This window comes from Onychostruthus taczanowskii, unplaced genomic scaffold (genome assembly GCF_017590055.1).
Source record: "Onychostruthus taczanowskii isolate IOZ18803 unplaced genomic scaffold, ASM1759005v1 scaffold94, whole genome shotgun sequence".
NCBI lineage: Eukaryota > Metazoa > Chordata > Aves > Passeriformes > Passeridae > Onychostruthus > Onychostruthus taczanowskii.
In genome coordinates this window covers 204,235-226,238 of record NW_024507435.1, presented here as the reverse complement: position 1 = coordinate 226,238, position 22,004 = coordinate 204,235, and the positions used below count along the sequence as shown (strand labels likewise).

At 40.7% G+C, this 22,004-nt stretch overlaps 1 protein-coding gene across 2 annotated transcripts in view; it reads right to left on the bottom strand.

Annotated features, from left to right (window-relative positions):
- KIAA0319 (KIAA0319 ortholog) overlaps window positions 1-21,782 on the bottom strand; it is a 30,999-nt gene extending 9,217 nt beyond the window's left edge. The window contains exons 1-12 of one of the 2 annotated variants that reach the window (XM_041426745.1): window positions 21,078-21,782; window positions 13,596-13,779; window positions 12,111-12,116; window positions 11,261-11,359; window positions 10,491-10,588; window positions 10,024-10,111; window positions 9,385-9,477; window positions 8,637-8,769; window positions 6,757-6,985; window positions 4,262-4,385; window positions 2,738-2,870; window positions 1,661-1,809 (exon numbers count right to left, since the gene is read on the bottom strand). In XM_041426745.1, the coding sequence (XP_041282679.1) occupies window positions 1,661-1,809; window positions 2,738-2,870; window positions 4,262-4,385; window positions 6,757-6,985; window positions 8,637-8,769; window positions 9,385-9,477; window positions 10,024-10,111; window positions 10,491-10,588; window positions 11,261-11,359; window positions 12,111-12,116; window positions 13,596-13,779; window positions 21,078-21,767 (2,026 nt within the window). In that variant the 5' untranslated portion in view covers window positions 21,768-21,782. The remainder of the gene's footprint in view (window positions 1-1,660; window positions 1,810-2,737; window positions 2,871-4,261; window positions 4,386-6,756; window positions 6,986-8,636; window positions 8,770-9,384; window positions 9,478-10,023; window positions 10,112-10,490; window positions 10,589-11,260; window positions 11,360-12,110; window positions 12,117-13,595; window positions 13,780-21,077) is intronic. The other variant, XM_041426746.1, reaches the window with a different exon arrangement.
- Between the last annotated feature and the right edge of the window lie 222 nt (window positions 21,783-22,004).

The following is a 22,004-nucleotide window of genomic DNA, read 5'->3' as shown; positions in this document are numbered from 1 at the left end:
TTATAGTTTCACAATAACTTAAGTACCAGATTTTCTCAGTCAAGCAACAAGATTTTCTGCCTACTTAGAAACACAGCACAGCAGGAGATCACCATGCTGGGACCTTTTCATCTGGAAAATTACTTATTACCCAACAGAAGCTTGTGCAAGATCTTGTATCTTCAAAATGCCTGTATTTAGGCAAAATGCAATCAGGGAACTTAAGAGTAAGTCTAATTCCCAAATGTTTTTTGCTCACCACTAGCATTGAAAGTCAGGTATGCATTGGGCATATGGTGAAAAAAAAAGCAAAAGAAAGATGAACATATTCTCTTTTCAGAAACTAGACATCGCTGATTTTTTTCAGAACACAACTAGTAAGCTAGGGCCCAAGGAAGCTGTGGGGCTGAGTGAAATACCTCACTGTACACAAATAGTTGAACATAAATAATTCAACCTTGGGCAGATCTTAAGGGCGTTGTCTGTTAACAGCATAGGGTTGTGCCTCTTCCAAGTAAAATCAGTTGACTAAACTTGGTTATTGGAAAACTGTGTATTTTTAATATCAAATCCGTGCCTGTAGACAGAACTGAATGTGGCTACACTTCACAGCACAAACAAGACCACGGACACATTTGGGCAGAGCTGTTGCCATATACTCCTAACTGAACACTAACTGAAACTCTGAAACAGTTCAAGCAATGATGCACATGAGTAAAACAAAGTCCAGCTTCTTTTCCAAGAGGCACATGGGTCACAGCAATGCCAATCCCAAGTATAAGTTGGGCAGAGACTGTATTGGGAGTGGTCAGCATAATGCCTCTAAGCCTTGAAGAGAAGGACTTGGGGTGTTGACTGACAAGAAGCTCAGCATGACCCAGCTATGCGCACTTGCAGTCCAGAAAGCCAAGTGCATCCTGGGCTTGCTGAAGTCAACACATCTCTGGAAGTGTCCAAGGCCAGACTGGATAGGGCTTTGAGCTACCTGGTCTAGTGTCCTAGCCTATGGCAGGAAGTTTGGAACAAGATGATTTTCAAGGTCTCTCTAAACCCAAACCATTCTATGATACTGTGATTATCCTAAAGCCTCTTCTACAGCATGCATGTTGGGAAAAAAAACCCCACAAAATGTAAAATACCCCACACTACAGCAACTGTTTCTCTGTACAACTAAAAAAAACCAAAAAAAACCTCAACCCAAACAAAAACAAACCCACCACAAGAACACACCACCAAAAAAACCTCCAACAAAACAAACAACCCAGGTCTTTTAATATTAAATTTTTAAGTGGAACTTGGTTCACTGACATGTCACTTCTTGGATGTTACTTTAAAATCCACAGTAAAACTGCTTTTCTGCTCAAAGCTTAATTTCAAAGATAAAATAAAAACATATCTTCTTAATGATGTAGACCTACAATTGTCAAAAACTATTATTTTGGAGCATGCTTATTACAACTAATTTTGCATATACTGAACATTGAAACAGCTTGCATCAAAGGAAATTAATTCTGCCAGTGACTCACAATACTACTTCACTACAAAAGAGCAGTTTTCTTAAATCTGAAATACAACAACAAATATGTGACAGCTTTCTGTTCTACTTCCTTCACATTCCATCAGTTACTGAATGAAATATCCAGTTGCCCACTATGCCCTAAGAAGCAGCAGCCAGGTTTACCTTCCTTCACAGTGATGGAGAGCACGGATGCACTGCTCAAGCCCTGCTGGTCTTTCACAGTCAGCCTGAAGTGATAGGTACCAACCTGGAGACCAGTCACAGTTGCTACTGCCTTGTCAGTGTTCTCCATCTGTACAGAGCTTGGCCCACTGAAACAAAACATCTCACAAAAATAATTGTGCCCAGCCAGCCAAACTGTGAGTTCAGCAGCATTGCTCAGGCCTTTTGATTTTGTGTGTTATAGTTCTACTACTGCTGTAAGCACTGATGGCTAAAGAACTATTTGAGACATGAGTTTAGTTTAGAGAATTTATTAATGCCTTTTTTCAAGACATTCAAAGCACCCAAGCACACTTCCCCACCTATCAGAAGAGTAGAAAACACCCCCCAGAAGTTCAACTTCACCATGGTTCTATTTCATGAGAGCATGAAAACAGAACTATAACTAATAGCTATTTCATGCAAATTATATTGCTCTAAGAGCCACTCACAACCCATACTGGCTGCCAGCAGACCTCTTCCTGTACCAGGTACAACAGCTGCATGAGCTGAAATACCCTGCCCTTTTATTAAGGATCAGTTAGGTTTGCACATAAACATACAGTTATAAGCTTTTGTAAAATATTTTCAATTATCATTCAAGAGTGATTTAGTCACCCATTACTGGAAGTACAGGGCAAAGTGACTGATGCTTTACTGTTCAATAAACAAGTGACTAAGAAACCGTAGTTCTAAGCACAAATGGAAAAACTTTGTATATTACAGGATGCAACCCAAGCCTGCTACTTGCGTTTTAACAGGAGACACAGAGGTTTCTGTAATTTTCTCTTAATTTTATAAAAGTAGGCCTCAAAATGAAACATTGCAAAACATAGGCAGAGACTATCTGAGCTTTTCAAGTTCAACTTAAAATTGCTCTTTCTTACACTATTACTTACCCAAGTGGGATTGTCCTGAAAACAATTTTCCAACATAATTCATGATTCATCATTCAACATGATTGGATAAGAGGCTCTAGGCTCAATCCTTTTCACTTTGTTCTCTATTTTACTGAGGATTAGTAAAATCTTTCAATACCTGATATTTTCCCAGTGATAGAAGACAATGCCTTGGTCATCTTGGCTTTTGCTTCCATCCAGTGTAGTACTTTCTACTGGGAAGGTCAACTCCTTGTCAGGGCCAGCCACTGCTACTGGAGGACTGTTATTTTCTGCAAAATTAATATTTAGTATATGACATTCTCAAGGCAGTCACTGGCAAGGCTTGCCAATCAGATTTTACATAGGGCATTTTAATAAAATTTTTATATATTGCCTCAAAAGGTACAAACCACAAGTATGACATGCACAAGCCACCAGGTGGGAGGTCTGCTCTGCTGCAAGCCAAATCCAACAGCAAGTGGGATCCCAAATCCCACAGCAAATACTTCCCTTTTTCATAGTCCTATCTGAAGGCACAGTCACACTCCCAAAAATCTTGCTGCATGCTCAATGCATTATATGAAATGTCACAAAATGTGAGTGGTGGGGTATTCTCCTGGTTCTACCAGTCCACCCCTTTAAAAACCTCCCAGACAAATACAATTCTTTGCCCTCAGAGAAGATACTGACCCCCTTCTGTCTGCTGCTCAAGGTCACTAAGTTAATGCCAATTGAGAGCCTTTGAGAATTTAGTGAAGAAACATAACCTGTTACTCTGCTTTCAGCCTCTGCTTTTGTGACATGGTAAAACTGGCAACGCTACCATTTTCCTGTGTATTCATTTACCCATGAGCCTGACTTCAGCAATAGCATCTAACGCCACAATATAACGTGTTCTAAAAGGCACCACCACACACCACACTTCCAATTCATGTTCTTGTTTCTGCAGTGAATGACTGCCGTAAAGTTGCCCCAGAAGGGTTCATCTACAAAAGGTGTATATTAAGCAGCAACAGGAAGATAAAACATTTCCTCGTGGTGGAATGTGAGATCTGTGCAGGGGCAGAAAAGGCTACTGTGGATGTAAAAGGCAAACATACTGTGAAAAACAAAAGGCATTAAAAAATCACATGAGGCCCAGATAATTTCGGCTTATTCATCATTTGTCTCCCAAACCCAAATAAACATGTTAAAGGTGCAGCTTTTGAAAAGTCCTTGGTTGACACTTTTTCCTGGGAAACACAATACAATTTGTTTAAGTGAATTCAAATCACAGAAGGACGCTTGCAGGAGAATTGCAAAACAGTAAGAAAACTGAGTAAAGCACTGATTGACACTCTGAGCAGCTTCCAAAACAGACTATGTAGGGCATTAAAACTCAAGTGCTACAATTTGGGTTTTAAAAGCAGATTCAAACAGACCTCTGTTGCCTTACATAACCAGACTGGTGTGAGCCCTCAGGATCACCACCTGGATTTTTGTTTGATTCTGCATTTGATTCTACACTTAACTGCCTGCTTTGACAGAAAATGGAGGTGGACAAGTCCTTGGATCCAGAGGTACCAGGCACCGGGGCTCCATATCAGTGGTACAATGTGGGGAGAGGAGGTGTTGGAGAACAGTGCCAAGGCACCAGGCTGGGCCAGCCCTGAGGGAGCCAGACGTGCCTGCACTGACTTACCAGGCTGCACGATCAGTGTCACCTCGGCTGTGGAGTGCTGCCGCGCGGAGTCTGTCACAGTCAGCTGGAATGTGTAATCTCCTTCCTGCATTGCAGAGAGCTGCAGGTACGGCGTCCGCACTCCCTTCGCAGCATTGGCAAGGACAGAGCATGAGATGCAACAGAAATGGTTGTGGGTAATGAAAGGTCTTGCAGGGCAAATGTAAGGAAAAAGAACTGCTCTAAGTCATAAAGACAGTGTTTGAGAAAGGAGTTTATGCACCTTGCAGAGGAGGTTTAAAACTTGGTGCACAGAGGTAATGTGTTCACAGTTCCAACTCTTCCTACCAACCCAGAGAAATATCTGTAGGCAATAAATCCTACTTTCTTCTGTTGGTATAACCACTACATACACCACATCTCCACAACAATAATTATGAAACATATGGAACACTACCATTCTCAATTAGGAAATTAAACACTGATGAAAATTCCTACAGCTCATTCTATTTCCTTAGGGGTATTTTAAAAACAAATATATTGACATCCTTTAGTACTTATAAAAACTGTTAAATGCAAAACCAAACTTGACTTGAAGCCAGACAAATAGGGTTATGGAAAAAAACCCCATATTAAACAAGACAACTCTGTTCCGAGTTTACTCTTCCAGCAGCATTTGCTGATACCTATAGAAGTCATAAAATGACTGGGCCCAGCTATAGGTCCTTTTGCTAATGAAATGAACATTTGTGGCATCTCTCATATGAGGAACACCAAATCATAATGCAAATAGGTTTGGTTTTCCTTTTTTCTTTTGGATAAAGATGACAATAAGAACAGAGACTTGATAAACGATTAACTAAACAGCAGAGGTACTTGTTACATTGCACTCCAACAGTGGATATCATATAATACACCACAGACCAACATCCTCTGGAGTGGTTGAAAGAAGAGCCATGAAGATGGGTCAGAGGCTGGAGCACCTCTCCAAAAAAAGGCTGAGAAAGTTTGGGTTGTTCAGTCAGGAGAAAAGAAGGCTCTGGAGAAATCTCATTGCAGTCTTCCAGTACCTAAAGGGGGCTTATAAAAGGAGGGAGACGGACTTTTTATATGGGCAGATAGTGACAAGACAAGAAGGAATAGTTTCAAAGTGAAAGAGGGCAGGCTTAGATTAGATATTAGAAGAAATTATTTACTCAGAAGGTGGTGAAGCACTGGCACAGGTTGCCCAGAGAAGCTGTGGATACTCAATCACTGAAACTATTTAAGCCCAAACTGGATGGGGCCCTGAACAATCTGGTCTAGTGAGTGACATCCCTGTCCATGGCAAGGTGTTGGAACAAGGTGATTTTCCATTCCTCTTCCAACCCAAACCATTCTATGATTCTGTGATCCTCAGCTTCAGGCACATTAAAAAGATTACTAGTTAAAAAGAAACTGTAACATGTACTTCCATTTCCACATTAAATACCCAGTGAATCCATTGGATATCTCGAGCAGTCATTCCCCTCCTTCAGAAAGGTTGCTTTAAGATTGAACAGCTCTCAAAAACTACCATTTCAGTTTGCTTGGGTGCTCTTGGAAAGCTTTTGTCTTGGTGAATTATCAGAAAAAGTCATCATGTTGTAAGTCCTTCCATAATTTTTAATTTCCTCCACACGGTAGTCTTGCATTAATAATATTACTTCTTTCCTAAATAGATCTGCAGTGATCTCTTTTCAGTTCTGAAGGTCTAAAGCATTTGCCAAGATGGCAGAAATCAAGTCTCATAAAAAATGGCTCCTGAGTTTCAGCTGGATTCATTACATTAATTATTTCAACCGCCTACAGAGCTATAAGAATCTCCAACTTAACAAATGCAAATCCAATGAAAATATTTATTAACTTCTCAGATTAAAAAAAAAAACCAAAACAACAACAACAACAGAAACAGTCATGAAAATAAGAGAATAAATTCTGTAAGCCCTCACTGGAAACCCATGTTTTAGTGAGGATAAAAATCCATCACAAAGTATGGCTGCATAAACACTGCCAAAAGGTCTTGTCATCTTTCACTCAGAAAATGAAGTTTCTATTTGAGCTCTACTCTTCAGGAGAAAGTGTTTCAAGAAAATTATGACTATCCTTACATTCTCCTATAACTCCTCAGCCTGCCCAGAGCCTCAAAAGATAGCAGTCTGTGAAACAGCTTCTAGGGTTCAAGGACAGTCAATGTGATCTTGAAGTCTTTCCAAATCACCAGGGAACAAGCAAGTTTGTTTGGCCCCAAATAATTAAATATATGTGTATATATATATATATATATAAATATATATATATATATATATATACATGAAAAGGAATTAAAAGTAGTATCTAAAATAAGAGCTGAATACATGTGAGAGAAAAACAAAAAAATAATAACATAACTCTAGGTACTTCAGTGCTTCTGAGCAGTTACTTAGGTATGTGCTTGCTCATGTTAGAGGCAAAGATAAAAGAGCTTTTCAGTTCTGTGAAAGGAGAAATACACATACCTGCATCGCTACAACCTTGCCTTTGCTTTTGGGACTAAGTGACCACTCATAGCTGACAATTTCATGGTCATCACTGCTCTGGTTTCCATTCAGTGTGATGAAGTTCTGGGGCAAAGTGACTGCCTGATTCGGTCCTGCATTAGCAATAGGTGGGTAATCCACTGGCTTGTTGACAGTCAGAGATGCAATGGTGGAGTTGGCTGCTCCATCTGAATCAATCACTGTGAGTCTACAACAGGAAAAACAGTATCTGTTAAGATGAACTTCTGCCAACTTCTAAATTGAAATATTAATCTTTTTCTGGCACTTTTTCAAACACCACCTAAACAAAAGCCACTGATTATATGATATGAACTTCTGCTTCCGACACATATCCCTCAACTAAGGTAGGAAAGAAATTCAGAAAACTTTACAAAGACAACTTTCAACCTTAACAAAAAAAAAAAAAAAAAAAAGCCTAGATATTCTGAATCCCTTTACCTGCAGTCAATGGCAACTTCACCAATTCTTTTAGAAATGTTCTCAGTAAAAAAACAGGGATTTTATTCATCACCTATAGTGAAACAATACAGAGAAATATCTAAAACTACTCTGGATGTTCAGAAGCTCTGCTTATAGAACAGCAGCAGATCCTCACTTCTTATTTCTTTGTGGCACATCATTACTAATTTTAATGGAGCTTAATATCAATGTCAAGTTACAAAACTAAAAATGTACAAGGTTTAAAAAAACCTCAGACATTACTGCCTCTCAGAAGCACAAAATAATCTTAAAATGAAACTACTGCAGGCACTTCAAACATGACCAATTAATCTGTAATCCACCTCTGCTATGAGAACTGCATACAGTTGACCACATGGAAGGGAACCTGAGCAGAAACAAAACTAGTGCTCATTACCTCAGACATTAGGGAATACGTACATTTTGCAATGGGCACGCATCCATGTGTATAAAGGGCACTGGACTTTTTGTTCAGGTAAGTCAGCCTCCCTCAAAGGTGCAGAGATGCAACAATTGACTTCTTAATTCCCTAGGAACACACTTAGAAGCATTGCTTGTAAGCCAGACTCTGCCCTTTTTAACATGGAAAAAAATTAACACTCATTTCTGCTACTGTCTGATACGGAACAATTTCAGTAAAAAATATAGAATTAAGAAGTAGAAGCTGTAAAACTTTTCGTGCAACTTATGTGAAGCATAATGTACATGTATGCTGGCTTCAACAATCTACTGATGACAGGCAACCCACTGACAGTCAAAGAACCCAAGCTGGGTCAGTGGGAAGTCTGCCTCTGTACAGACTGGGCTTTAAGTTAAACAGTTCAGAAAAAGGACTGATTTTTACTAAAGCACCTTGAACCACAAACATTGCTTCCACTATCTGGGCAGCCCTCACCTTCAACAATGCATAAATGGAGAAAACCAGTAGAAAGGAAAATGCTTTTATAAAGAACAGAATGACTCTTAGTAAAATCAGTGCATAACAATGTCTTGTGAGGACCAGTCTGCCAATATTATTCTGTCTGCCACCACCCTTGAGAGGATGACTTTCACAGCCTGACTCGTAGTTTCATTCAGGGCACTAGTCAACTTCTAGGCTAGGAAAAAAAAAATATTAGTCTGTCACAGTTCTTATTGCTGGAAGCGGGGACATAATTAATTTATGATACCTTCCTTTCTGTAATTTTGAGTTATAAAGGATCACTGCAAGCATTTTTTGATAAAACCACTCTGTATATTTCTTCACTGTGCAAAATGAAGAGTAACAGTATGCAGAAGAAAAATTAAGTTCTTTGAGGAGATACATGTGAGCACAGAAAAAAAAAGAAAATTTAGCTGACATCACAGATAAGCCCCCAAGAAAATAATTATGCAGGTACCTGAAGGTGTAGTTTCCAGGAACAAGGTTAGACAAGTGCAAGACAGGTGTGTCAGCAGATGCCTTCTGCTCTCGCAGGGGACCTTTAATTTCCTCCCAGTGGTAACTCACTATCTTCACATCATCTATGCTTTCTACGTTCATTAAAGAAAAACACATCAGTTTCTTGTAGCAATTGCTGGAATGAATATTTAAGTCATTCATACATTCATCCCTAACTGGTTTTCTACAATTGTCTCTACAAGTATAATTGAACAAGCTTCATTAACCATAGAGTCATATCAAGTTACCTTTGGTATGATTTATCTAAACAATTCTTCACACACATGAATTAAAAAAAAAAAAAATCAGTCTCAGACTCTACACATTCTGACTTGTCTGCACTCAGTAGTTATGGATATAGTTACAACACCTCATCACACCCTATCTGACAGCTCTCTCCTATGGCCCCAGCTGTACTGGCACAGAGGCTCTCTGGGCAGGACAGGAAGAAGCTGTAAGAGTAGCTGCTGTCTGGATGCAGCAGTCTCTGACACACTGCATCTCAATCTCCACGTGCAAGGTTGTGTTTCATAATTTTTTAATTTACTGAAATAATTTATAACTGGACACATATTCCCAAAATAAATAATTATTCAGGGAACTTCTGAGAAGAGTAAGAATAAGAAATTTCACTTGAAATTGACAAACAATAATGTAACTGTATATTAAAAATATAGGATATAAGCACAGGGTGGTCCAGTACATACGACTGCCATCGATGAAGGTAGAACTTATAGGCAAGGAAACTTCTTGCACTTTGGGTGAAGCAACAGCAACAGGTGGCTGGTTAATTCTGACTGCTGTGAGAAAGATAGCGGGGGAAGAAAAAAGGGGAAGAAAAAAAATATTAGTGAAAGCCCAGGAAAAACTAATGTTAAGTGTACAGATCAATAGTCCCCAGTGATTAAATCTAGGACACACAGCTTTGCAGCATCTGCTGTCCTTTTTGAACAAGGCAAAGAAGAGGTTACTGATGAGCAGCGTGCTGACACAGCAATGTTCCACTGCAGTACTCCTACATGGTGTAATTGAGATCAGAGCCGTGCACTGTAACCTGCAGATAGAGCACATGATTCCTGTCCCTAGCTGGACAACAGGACCAGGAAAGGTGGCATGATGATATCTCAGGCTTTGCCTGAGGGGGAAAGACTAGAGAGCACTTAAACACAGTGAGCAGGACTCTTAGCTCTACTTTCTTAATACCCCTTATAGACATCAAGATATGAAACACATCAGCATGACTGGACTGCCAGATGTCCTTGACAAACAGTAGCTGAGAGACTGTTTGATAAGTATGCTGTACTTGTGAAGAAGAAGAAATTTATTACATCAGTCAACTGATTTACCTGGTTTGACTGTGACATTTACAAAACCTTCACCAAAGGCATTTTCACCAGAAACTGTCACTTTGAAGGCATAAAGTCCCACTGATAACTGAAACAAATACAGAACAAATAGGGTTACGTGTTGAATTATACAAAAGTATGCTTACATCTGACAATCATATCACAAAAGAGTAAATCTGGATGTCTGAATCCTCAAACTACTTTTATAAAGGAATACATAACAGGCCACTAGCCACTGCCTGGAGGTGGGGAATATGAAGCAAACACTGAGGAGTTTTTGCTTTATCTTAGAAAATATTATAGCACTTTAGGATACTGGCATAAATTTGGTGACACAAACAAGTGAAGAGACTCAGGATAGCTTGAAGCCATTTGAACTCCTTGAATCAAGGTGCCCTACCCCACAGGTTACAATTCTGTGAAAGGACCACACAAACATACTGAGCCTGAGCTTACAGCTCACTTACATGAGAGAGTTTCAAAGTCTGGCTGTGCCTGCGCTCCATTTCCCCACTATAGTCAGCAGGGTGACTGATTAAACTCCACTCATAGGTGTAGGCTGTTTCTAAGAGCAATAACACAGCATAAGAACAATCAGTTTTGTGTTCAAGACAAGCCCAGAAAACAAAGAAATCAAGTTTGCCACTCATCAGATGAAATGCTACGGTATGAAATCATGACTGCTACTGCTTAAGCCTGTAAAATGAAGCAGTATGACCACATGTTAAACTCCCAGTGTGTTCCAGCTTGGTAAAGCAGCAAGGATGTAATGGACTTCACAAATAATCGACTTCTTCACAAAAACCAGCTTCATGTGAAGCCAACATATTTTACATAGGTACTTACGAAACATCTTATACTTGCTACTGCAGTGCAGAAGCTGGCAGTTTTAATGCAAATGTTGCATTCAAAACCTATTTTCCCACCTCCCCTGAGCTTTACAGCAAGCTGCTAAAAACTAGGCCACATCATCTTTTGGTAGAAATTACAGGCTTTTTATTGAACCATCTGGCTAATGAGTTCAGGTTCTGAAAGGAAAAGCCACTTAAAAAACAATTCCTCTTTAAAATCCAACAGAAGAAGTCCTCTCTGCAGTTATAGCCACAAAAGAGGCAGTATTAGAAATGAGAAAAATCGTTTTATCCCAAGTGGTGGATGTTCACAAAACTCAGAACTTGTCTGCATTCACAAGTTGGTAGTGTATGCATCTCCTTGTGTACCAACGCATTCAACTCACCTGTAGATGGTGGTGGGACAGCAAAGGCATTCAGTTCAACTTCATTTTTGGGTAACATCACTTGTATGTTATCTCCAGCAGACACAGAAAGTTCTTTAACTGCATATAAGACAGGATGAGTACATTGTTATAACAGATGGAAGTGATATAAATTTACTACCTTCAAATATTATTTGCAATGCATTAAATAAAATTTGACAAGTACTCTAGAGAGAACAGGCTGCAATAATTAAAAAAAATCCTTAATGCATTATAAAATAATGATCTATTTAATCATGACCGCGATTCCTTCACCTTGTACCAAACAAAAGTTTATTTTCTTCTCCAGCTATTACGTTTCATTTTCCCTACTTCTGTTTCAGAGAAAAGCATTCTCATTCTTCCTTCATATCAGAGGTAACAATGCTCTGCATAAAGAGTTATGTATTTTTCTCAGTAATTGGAAGTGCAGGAATTAAAAAAACACAGTTACAGAAGACAAAAAATCATAGTAGAACTCCAATGTCACACTTTTCTTCACCAAGAAGTACTACTTCCATGTTCATGTGGCACTTGTAAGGCAGGTTCCAATGTCCACTTTGTGTTCCTTTTAAAAAATCTACTTGCATAGCAGGGCAAATGGTTATTTCTTATCTGAACTGCCCATTCAATCCACCTGCTATCCAGTCCTTGTCTGTGAAAATTTTTCTCTTTCAAAAAATGCCAAAGTACACAAAAACACTCCCCAGAAGAAATATACCAAAGCACAACTTAGGGAATGTTCACTAGTCCTGTATTTCAAATGTTTCAAATATCTTCCTTTTAATATTGGGAAGCCACAGAACAAAAGTTCTCAGAAGGTAGCATTCACTAGTGTCTAAATGTCCAACTTACAAACTCAGAAGAGATGCCAAAGAAGCTACTCAGCAGTGACAGCTGATGGGTCTAAAAATGATGAAATGAAGACACTGACAACACACTTTCTGTCACTGCTACTTAAATTCACCCAAGGCTTCACAATTGATCGTGGAAGTTGCCCTACACACCTGTGGAGCAAAGGTTTGCACTTGAACCTTCACATGTGATGATAATAAAATGGCTAGAAGAGGGTGATGGCCAAAAGAGAGAAGGAGGGACTGTCATTGAGACTTTCCAGACAGTCTGGCTGAGAACACATGAACTTCAGGCAAAAGCAGTATAAAGCATCCTTGTATAAAGCAGTACCTACTGTGAGATTCATCACAACCTTCTCTTCAGCTTCTTCTTCCAAACTCCTTTTTGGGTCCTCTTCAACCTCCTCCTTCACAGGAGAAGGAAGAGCTGCCTAGTCAATAGTCAGTGGTAATGATGATCCACTGTCTTGGAGAGGAATCTCTTGAAGCTTATGTCTTCCTCTTACCTTCTATTGCTATCCTGGTTGGCAGGTTGCGTTTTGGTAGAGGGTGTCGGGCATGTCCCAAACCAGACTTTCTCTACCAGGAAGAAAAGGGCTTAGCTCTCCACATCCCTCAGTACATTAGGAGTGCAGAAAAACACACATCTGTGCTTCTCTGCTTCTTGTGGCCCTCCTAACTCTTTGTCAGTATGCACAGGGAGACAGGAAACTCAGCAGGAGAAAGGAGATACATGAACATACACACTGAATGTAGCATGACTACAGAGGACACAGTGGTTGAAAGTTCTTTTCAAAATAAAACCATTTGTTCTGCAGCCGTAAGTGTGATAAGCTTTCCCACAGTTTTGAAATTAGAGCAAAATTTTGTTTCCCCAGGATTTGGAGGCTATGTTCTCCACTGTTAAGGGCTGAGCTTCCTCAGGTTCCACCTATGTTGCTGCATGGTATCAGGCAACTATGGATAGGCTTCCACTGCAGAGTTTCTAACAGGGAGCAATGGTCTGAAGTGTCACACCAAAAACAACAACATAGCTAGAAGAGACTATTCTGAAACCCCAGAAAGCTTCAGGTATTGCGTACAAAGTAAAAAAAAAAAAAAAAACAAAAAAACCACAACAAAAAAACAAACAAACAAATGAAAAAAAACCCAAAACCCAAAAACCCAAAAACCTTTAAAACACGTCTTACTTCTGCTTTTTACTTTGATGTATGTCCTTGAGTTGTCATTTCCCACTAATGGTGGACTTGGTCAGGGTTTTGCCTCAGAATTAAGTGACTACAGGATCTGGGGTTTGCAGTGTTACTCTTGGTCTACAGGTTTAAAGTGGGATTATGTAACATTTGGATAAAGAATGAGCTCTTACTGACAACAGGTTGGAAACCTGACAGTAGAAAAGCCACCCTCACCCTCTGTCCAACCTGCAGGTACCCCTCAGATTGCCATCTCTGTTGAAACATTACCTGCTTTAGCAGCAGTAGCAGGTGGTGTGAACAGCTGCATGGGCTCAGATGATGCAGTATTAGTGGGAAGTAGCATGATCCCACCTTCAGTGGCATTCTCTGGGGCCACTGTGGGAGTCTGGGTTTTCTCTGACACACCTGGGGAGAAATCTGGTTTATCTGAAGAAGAGGAAGGTGTAGCAACCTGAAAAAAGGAATTATAGGGAAAGGGTTGTGAGATATTTTTCACATTTCTAGATTTAGAGGTCTGCTGTTTTTTTAATAGCATATAGGATGACCCTAGTGATTTATGTTACTAGGAGATTTTATTCATGTACAGAATACCCATCAAACAAGGACTGGGGGTTTTTTTCCAATCAGGCTTTGTAACAATTGCTAATGATTTTCCAAGTTTCAGATGTAGAGCAGTGATGAGGTAACCTGGAACACAACTAATGCTACCAGTTACCAAAATATTAAAAAAAAAATCAGTACAACAGGTCTAAATACAGTCATAAACATTTAAAAGCCAATGTCAGAAAGTCAATGTGGTATTATTGTCTTTGTGCTACACCCAAACATAAGAGAGTTCTTGTTTCTTACTACATCTGCTCAGTACACAACTTGCTCATGCTTTTTTATCTCCCTCAACAGTGATATAACACCCTACATGTCTCTACTTCATGCATCAAGCAGCACTGCCTCACCTTGTTAGTAAATCAGAACTGCCGCAAAGGACATGGCAAGTGTGGCACAAATAACTCAGCACTGGGTTAATCTTGCCTTTCAATGACACCCTCAATGAGACAGCAGGTTTTCCTTAATACTCTTAAGACTTATTTTTGATCTAATGATATGAGAAAAGCATTTTTCCAGTTATGGCTACTGTGTTTGGGATACAATACAGCAAAATACTATTATTTGTACATCGTCTATTAACTGAAGAATAGGATTACAAAGGTTGGCAAAGTGTACAACTAACATCACAAACAGCTGAGGTGGAAAGGGACCCCTGGAGATAGTACAGTTCAGCCCCTGCCCCCAAAGCAGGGTCAGCTACAGCAGACTGCTCAGGACCAAATTCAGTCAGGTTATGAGTATCTCCAAGGACAGGGAATCCACCTCTATGGTAAACCTCCAATGTTTGGACATCCTCACAGAAAAAAAAAAAAAAAGGGGGTTTAGTGTTTAAATAAAATTCCCTGTGTTTCATTTTGTGTCCATTGTATCTTGTCCTGCCACAGAATAGCACTGGAAAGAGCCTGGCTCCATCTTCTTCACACCCATAAGAGTTATTTACACACATCTGTAAAATCCCCTGAACCCTCTCTGCTCAAGGCTGAACAGTCCCAACTCTCTACTCCTACATTTTAGGTGCTCTACTTTCCCTGTGCAGTTTGCCTCCCTAGGAAACAAGAGCAGCCCTGCCTTCTGGACAGGAGAAAAAGCTCCTTGTGGAGCTAGGAATGTGAAAGCAATGCCAGGAACTGTTCCTTCCCAGCCTACAAGAAAACAGAGCACGGAAGTCATCTGCAGCTCCATCTCAACCTTCAACAATGGACACAGAGAATAAATCCCTGTGCAGTGTCAGGGATTGTGGCTGCCCATCATTGAGGATGCTGAGGACAACACCAAAAGCTGCACTTTTGGGTCAGTCTATAACACAGACAAGACAAGCACCTTTGTGGTCACACCTCCAGCTCTGCTCCATATGGAGACAGTACTCTCTGAGCAGCCGGACACTGAGTGCAGGATCAGGGACTGCAGCTCTCCTAAAGTAGTGCCTTCAGGAATCTCCCCCTTGACAGCATCATGCACAAGGAGAACCTCAAGCCCATCCTGCTTTGTATCTTGACAAAAGGTCTTTCCTCCAGATAGGCCTCTGTTACACACTCAGTCTACCCCTCCTCTTTATAAAAGATTTTCTTCCCACACTTGGGCAAAGCACAGTGGTTTTTTGCCTCCTGAATTTGAGGGAAGTCTACTTTTCTGAGCTTTCTGTGGTTTCTCTCCTCTCATCTCCTCATCCTTTGCTAATCTAGCAGCTGAAAAGCAGCCATCATGGCTTTGTAGGACAGATGGAGACAAAGTCACCTCAAACGTACCTTTCCAGGGTGCCTTTTCTGCAGCAGCACCAAACATCACTTCAGTCAGTAAGCCTAGGCAAGACACTGCAATCCAAAAAGGTGCCCTGTGACACTGTCACGTCTGAAGCAGTGTCACAGCCAAAAAGACAAAGTAAAAATGTTAGCAGACAGCAGACAACTGGAGCAGGGACAACATCAGAAATTAAGCTCTCAGACAGAAACTGTTACTGAGAGATTTGCTGAGAGAGATGTGGAGGGCAAGATTAACCTAAATTCCAGCTTGGGAAGTGAAAATTAAAGGAAAGAAAAGAATTCTTTCTGCAAGTGAGTCCGATAGGCAATTCTGATGGTAGGAACTTTGTGGGTTGTTTGCTTTTACCCATTTTTACAGCCACTATTGCTCGATACAAATACACCAATGGTGAGGGCCCACATCCTTCATTTTCCTGGGTTTGACTTGAGTGCAAATCTCTTGAGAATTCCAACAGAAAATAAGAACAGCCATATAACATGAAGTAGAGACTTCAAAATAAAAGTAAATCTAAATACCAAAAGATCTTTCAGGAGTTTCACACATCCTCTATGGATCAAGTCAATGTATTTTTAACCAGACAGAACTGCTCAGCTTCTGCAGGCATCAAAAGTGAAACAAAGCCAAAACATGAGATGAACATCTATGTTATTCAACTGCATTCTAAGTCATAAATATGAATTCCGAAGGAAAGCCAATCAGACACTAAAAGGCTCACCATCACACAGAGTCTGTCAGCCATTTTAAGGCTTCTTAGGTAGAGATTTATGCATTTTGACTTTTTGCATTTATGCACCATTATCCCTGCAAATACAATAAGCACAAGAATTAAGTCAGGCCTTATCTATTGAGCAAATGTTTGGAACATTGCAGCATCAACACAGAAGCAGCTAGACTCTGGCTAAGACCTTAAAAACCTTACTTGGCTTAGCAGATCAACTGGAAATTAACTGGAAATTTTAAAAAGAAATCTTAAGTAGAAATTGTGAAAAGAAAATTAATTCTTTGCAGATATCTCACTTCCAGGATGGGCAGCACTGCAGGTTTCTGATCTCGGCAGCTGCACAGCACATACTCTGTACAGATTTCTGAATGTACTCATGTTATTGAGCTGCCAGAGGCTGACAGTCCATAAGATCCCTCTGAACTCTGACGTAAACCCAGAAGTCAGGTGATTCATTTAAGCGACAAACCCCATATTCTCTCTCCCAAATCACATACAGAACTCTCTGCATTTGACTGCATTTATGACAAGGATGCTCCAAGGACACAGACTCCAGAGGTATGTATTTGGTGGGTTTGCCAGTTTAAAATCTCTGTGCAGGTGCTTGCTCAAAGAACACAGCACCTGACACCACATCCTGCTGACGACTGTGAAGGGAGGGAATCAGGGAATCACATTTTTGCCACCTTGCTCTGTCTGGATTGTCAAAACAGCTTTGTCTGGAAGCTACAGAAGGGAGTGCGTCAGCACAGATCCAGGAACAGAGACCTAGAATTGCTGTGGCAGAATTGAGAGGATGATAGGAAAACATATAATGTGCAATAAACAGAGCAATTCATTAAACTTCATAGCAAGCGTGATTTTAAGACCTTCACATTTTCATAACCTATACAAAACCACAACAGTTTGAGAGGTTGCTTGGATTATATACCAATGCAAAAACTATCTGGAGACCTCTCAGCATTTTTAACCCAGGGTAAAAATTTAAGATTTCCTTCATAACAAAATTTGGTTTTCAAAAACCAACTTTTTTTCAGAAGGAAACACAAACATGTGCTAAACAATCCATATGAGATTTGATGAAAATGCCTGCTTGCTGGAGAAAGACACACATAAGAAGGAAATCCTATAACCACAATACACCACAGGCAGCTTCTATTTCACTAGGGTCACAAGTAAAGTTCCCAAACCAGAAAAACTTGAAGCCAAGCTGAAAGTTTGTGTTGGGCATACCTGGCAGGGCTTAGGTAGCAGAGGACCGGCTGCAGGGGCCACCCTGATGGTCCCAGTCAGTCTGGCAGTGGATGGAATCAAGCCACCATGCATCAACACTGTAACCTCTCAAACCCAGTCAAAAAAGGGCAATAGCCACTGTGGACAAGGGATATGGGGGGATGTGGGGGGATGCACAACAGGAGGCATGAGAGGAAACATCTGGAAGCAAACAGTATTGCGCACAGGGCTGGAGACACCCTCGTGGAAACATGCACTCCATGCCACCTCCCAGGGAAATGAGACCCACAGAGAAGCCCACACCAGTGCAGATGAAAAAGAAAGGAAGGAACAGTGGCAGGAATGAGAAAGAAATTACAAGTAGCAGAAAGGAGACTGCCATGCACTGACCCCAACCTCCTGTGCAACCTATTTCCTCACCAAAGAGACCCAGCATAATCTGCAGTGAAAGGAAGGGGAGTGGGGACCAGGAAGGGGAGAGGAGATGTGTCTGGACTGAAGCTGATTCTTGGGAAGGTCAGGGAAAACTGCTAAAACCACTCAACATCTCCATTTCTCCATATAAGTCTAAATTCAAAGGAATTCCCACCTAGGACACAAAGGTCGCTTCAACTTTGGCAGTTTCTGAAAGCCTTCTGCTTCCCCAGATTCTTTCTTTATATTAATAGCGAGCCTTTAGAGCCATTTCTCAATACATGTCATGAACAGCTTTTGATGTTATCCCATTAACATGCTTTCTACAGCTCTGCTCACAGAGCACGTCCCAGTCACTACACTTGTCTTACCAGTTCTTCAGCATCATTATCAGCTGCGGCTAAAGATTGACCCAGGTTTGGCATTTCATCACTTCTGCACAGAAAGCAGCAATCTCATTCCTCAGCCTTTTTACTGGAATTTCAGTGGCAGTGCTAGCATAATGTTAGCATAATATAAAGATCACACAAAAATGACTCTGTGTCCCAGCGAGAAGGAGATTTCTCTCCATTTCACTTTACAATAAACTCTCATCTACAGTCAGTGTAAAAAGATAAAGCTAATTCTTTATATTCTGGCCAGGGTGGGAAAATCAAAGCAGAGATCTACAAAGTAGGCTTGGCCATATATATTTATCACTGCTGCAGGATGTGAAATCTCAACTTTCATAAAATAGTATTCAAATGATCCCTTTGAGACAGGGAACAAACTTGCTCAACTCTGACACATAGTTTAGGTGAACTCGAAGTTTTATGACTCCTTTAAGGCACAAGATATAGGCAGTTCATTCAGCAGGGACCCTGACAATTGGCTAAAGATTAGCACCATGCAAATGGGTCTTCCATTAGACAGCAAAATGCAATGGAAAGAAGTTTCAAGTCTTACTGCACACCTAAAGTGCACAAACATGGTGAAGCACAGAGCTACTGCAAATTCTTGGTGTGGCTTGATTGCCATCACACTACACAGGCAGCAACTAAAAGATGCTTGTAAGTTTCCCCTTGTAGATGGAAGGAAATATACGAGATGAGTTTAGTATAGCAGTGCTTGGATGTCCTTTATATTTTAGCTCAGCTATTGCCCTGTGTTAGAGCTAACTGTACCGCTAGTGCTTGACAGAATGTCACTCTAAATTTTATTAGCAGTGACAGTCTACTTTTGTATCATACTCTTCATATGTACATATATACATACTTTTTGCATACTAAGAAAAAAAACGACCAATATCTACTCTTCTCACCTAAACACCCATGTTACTTATGCTCATTTCGAAGTGTGCATGGTAGGAACTTTTAAAAACAAGTCTCCTATCATCAACTCTGCTTGCAGAAGCAGTACCTAATTTTCAGCTTGCCACAGCACTCGTTCTGTTGTTAAGTGTTCTTCCATACACATGAAGACATGTTCTAATCTCTTCTCACTTGTGCCAATACACTCCAGACCAACCTAGTCAGTCACAGAAGTCACAGGCTACCTTGACTCTACAGGAGGTGGTCCTCAAAAAGCAGCCTGCTCTCATGGCCCCCGCTTAACTCCAGGGCAATCTCCCTTGCAATTCTTCCAAGCAGATCCCACAACAGGCCAAAGACTGCTGTACTGCAGCCCATGTTAGTGACCCTGCTTCCTCACTTATTCCTGCCCCTCTTAGGAGCTTCTACCTCATGCCTGTATCCCTAACCAATCCTTTTCTTCCTGCAAGGGTGAGGTCCAGCAGAATCTCTCCTTATCAACTCTGGGAAGCAATTCAAAGCATCTTGAAGTTATCAACAACCTTCAGAAACTTTCTGCACAGCTTTTGCCCTGTTCTCTTGCCCTCCCAGTAGGTATTGGGATGTCTTAAATCCACCATGAAGACCAGAGGCACCTTCCAGTTACCTGAAATCTTTATCTGTTTATCTGTTTTTATCTGTTTCTTATGACTTGCTGCTCTCCACACATCAGTCATCCCCTCCCAGAACTGCAGTTGTCACAGACTTCACGCAACTTTCTTATTTGCTTGCATTTTACTTCCCTACAGTAACAACAACAAATTACCATTTTTACAGCAAAAGATACTTGCTAGTTACAAAATCTTGTGGTATTTAGAGCAAGTCAGCTAAAACTGATCAATTTCCTCTTTCCTCTGGCAAAGGGAATCAAATCCAGGGAATACTGAATTTACAACCTGTTTAAACTTTCCAACTGAACCCACCCTGTTCTTAAGAAATCAAGGCCCCTTTAGTCTCAACTGATCAAACTAGTTGGCATAAATAGAGAACAGGTGCACCTTACATAAATAGGGAACAGGTGCACCTTACTTATACTGACTTACGTATTTGATTTTAGGTAATTAACTTATTTTTCTAATTATCAGACTCAAGGATTCTGAGAACAGAAACACCTTATCCACTTTATCCTGCTGCACATCATGGTCCAAAACTGCTATAAGTTCCATGCCCCTCTCATGTTTTAAAAGCATTATAAAAATTAACTCAGCACTTACACCTGTAACACCACTGTGCATTGGCAGCGTGAAACCCAGGAAGCAGGCCTAATTTAATTGATGGATGAGCTTATGTTCCCTGATCCTGGCCTTTGGATACCAGAGGGTCTACTAGTACTGCTCTGCTAACTTCTTCCAGTGAGTCAGCAGGGGTCAGAAGTGAAGACCACTGTAACACCAGGTCCAGGTTCACTCATTGTACACTTTCAAGGAAAACTCACAGTGCCCTAAAAGGAACTTTACTCCTTATCCTGATGAAAAAAACAAAAATCCTTTAGTGATTCACGTCCCTCTTAAGACAATTTTACCCTCTTCAGCCTCTTCTACTCTTCTATACAGTAACACAACTGTAAGTCATTTGAGAGTTGTAATATTATAAAGCAATAACCTAAGATTTTCAAAGATTTGAAAACTAAAATAATTGCCAAGTAGCCTCACAATACTCTACCTGCTTCCTTAGGGGCAAACGTACCTCTTTTTGCAAAGCATCCTCAGGTTGCGCAAGGAGTGGAACAGCTGCTTCCCTTTCAAATGTCTTCCCAGGGAGTGGTGTAATCTCCAGAAGGGATGACCTCTCTGTGGAGTGTTCATTGACGGAAGTCAGTTCAGAGCTATTTTTATTCAAAAAGCTTTCCACCTTCCCAGCCTCCCCTTTCTCTTCAGCAAAATCTTCCTGGTTATCTCCATTATCACCCGTGGAAGCGTTGAAGCCATTTTCACCTGCCACTATCAGGCCCCAGTCAGCATAATCCATACTGTCCTTCTGCTCGTGTTTGATGCCCACCTGAAAGGGGTCCTGCTCCAACTCTTTATAGTCATCAATGTATTCAGGTATCTCCTCAAGGCTGGGATCTTTGCCAAGCAGAGACAGCTTCTTCAGGCTACTCACTTCCTCTGATGGTTTATTCTGGAGTCCTACAGAGTGGACCATGCTTGGGATCACTTGCCCAAACCCTAGCAGTGAAGCTGGCCTCTGAGAAGACCTCAGCACAAAAGTGAGGTAAGACTTGACAGTTTCAATTTTTTTAGGTTCACAATTGTCCTTGTGTTGGCAGTTCACGATGTAACAGCGCCGTTCAAACATCCAGGACAAGTCACAACCAGAGAGGTCACAACACGCTGCGATGCAGTCGGACACTGACAAAGCGTGAGGAACTCGCATGATTTTAGTGGTTTCTAAGTTGGGAGATATTACTGCACCTGAGTATGTGGCTCCTTCTCTGCACTGCTGACAAATGGAACCTGCAACAACACCACCAACATAAGGCACAGCACTACATCCAAGTCATAATATAGTTTACTGTGACCATAAATAGCTTTCAAGATAGAGACATGTGGCATCCTGTTTAAAAAAGCTCATTTCCTTTCATTAACATCACCACTACCTTTTTTAAGCATG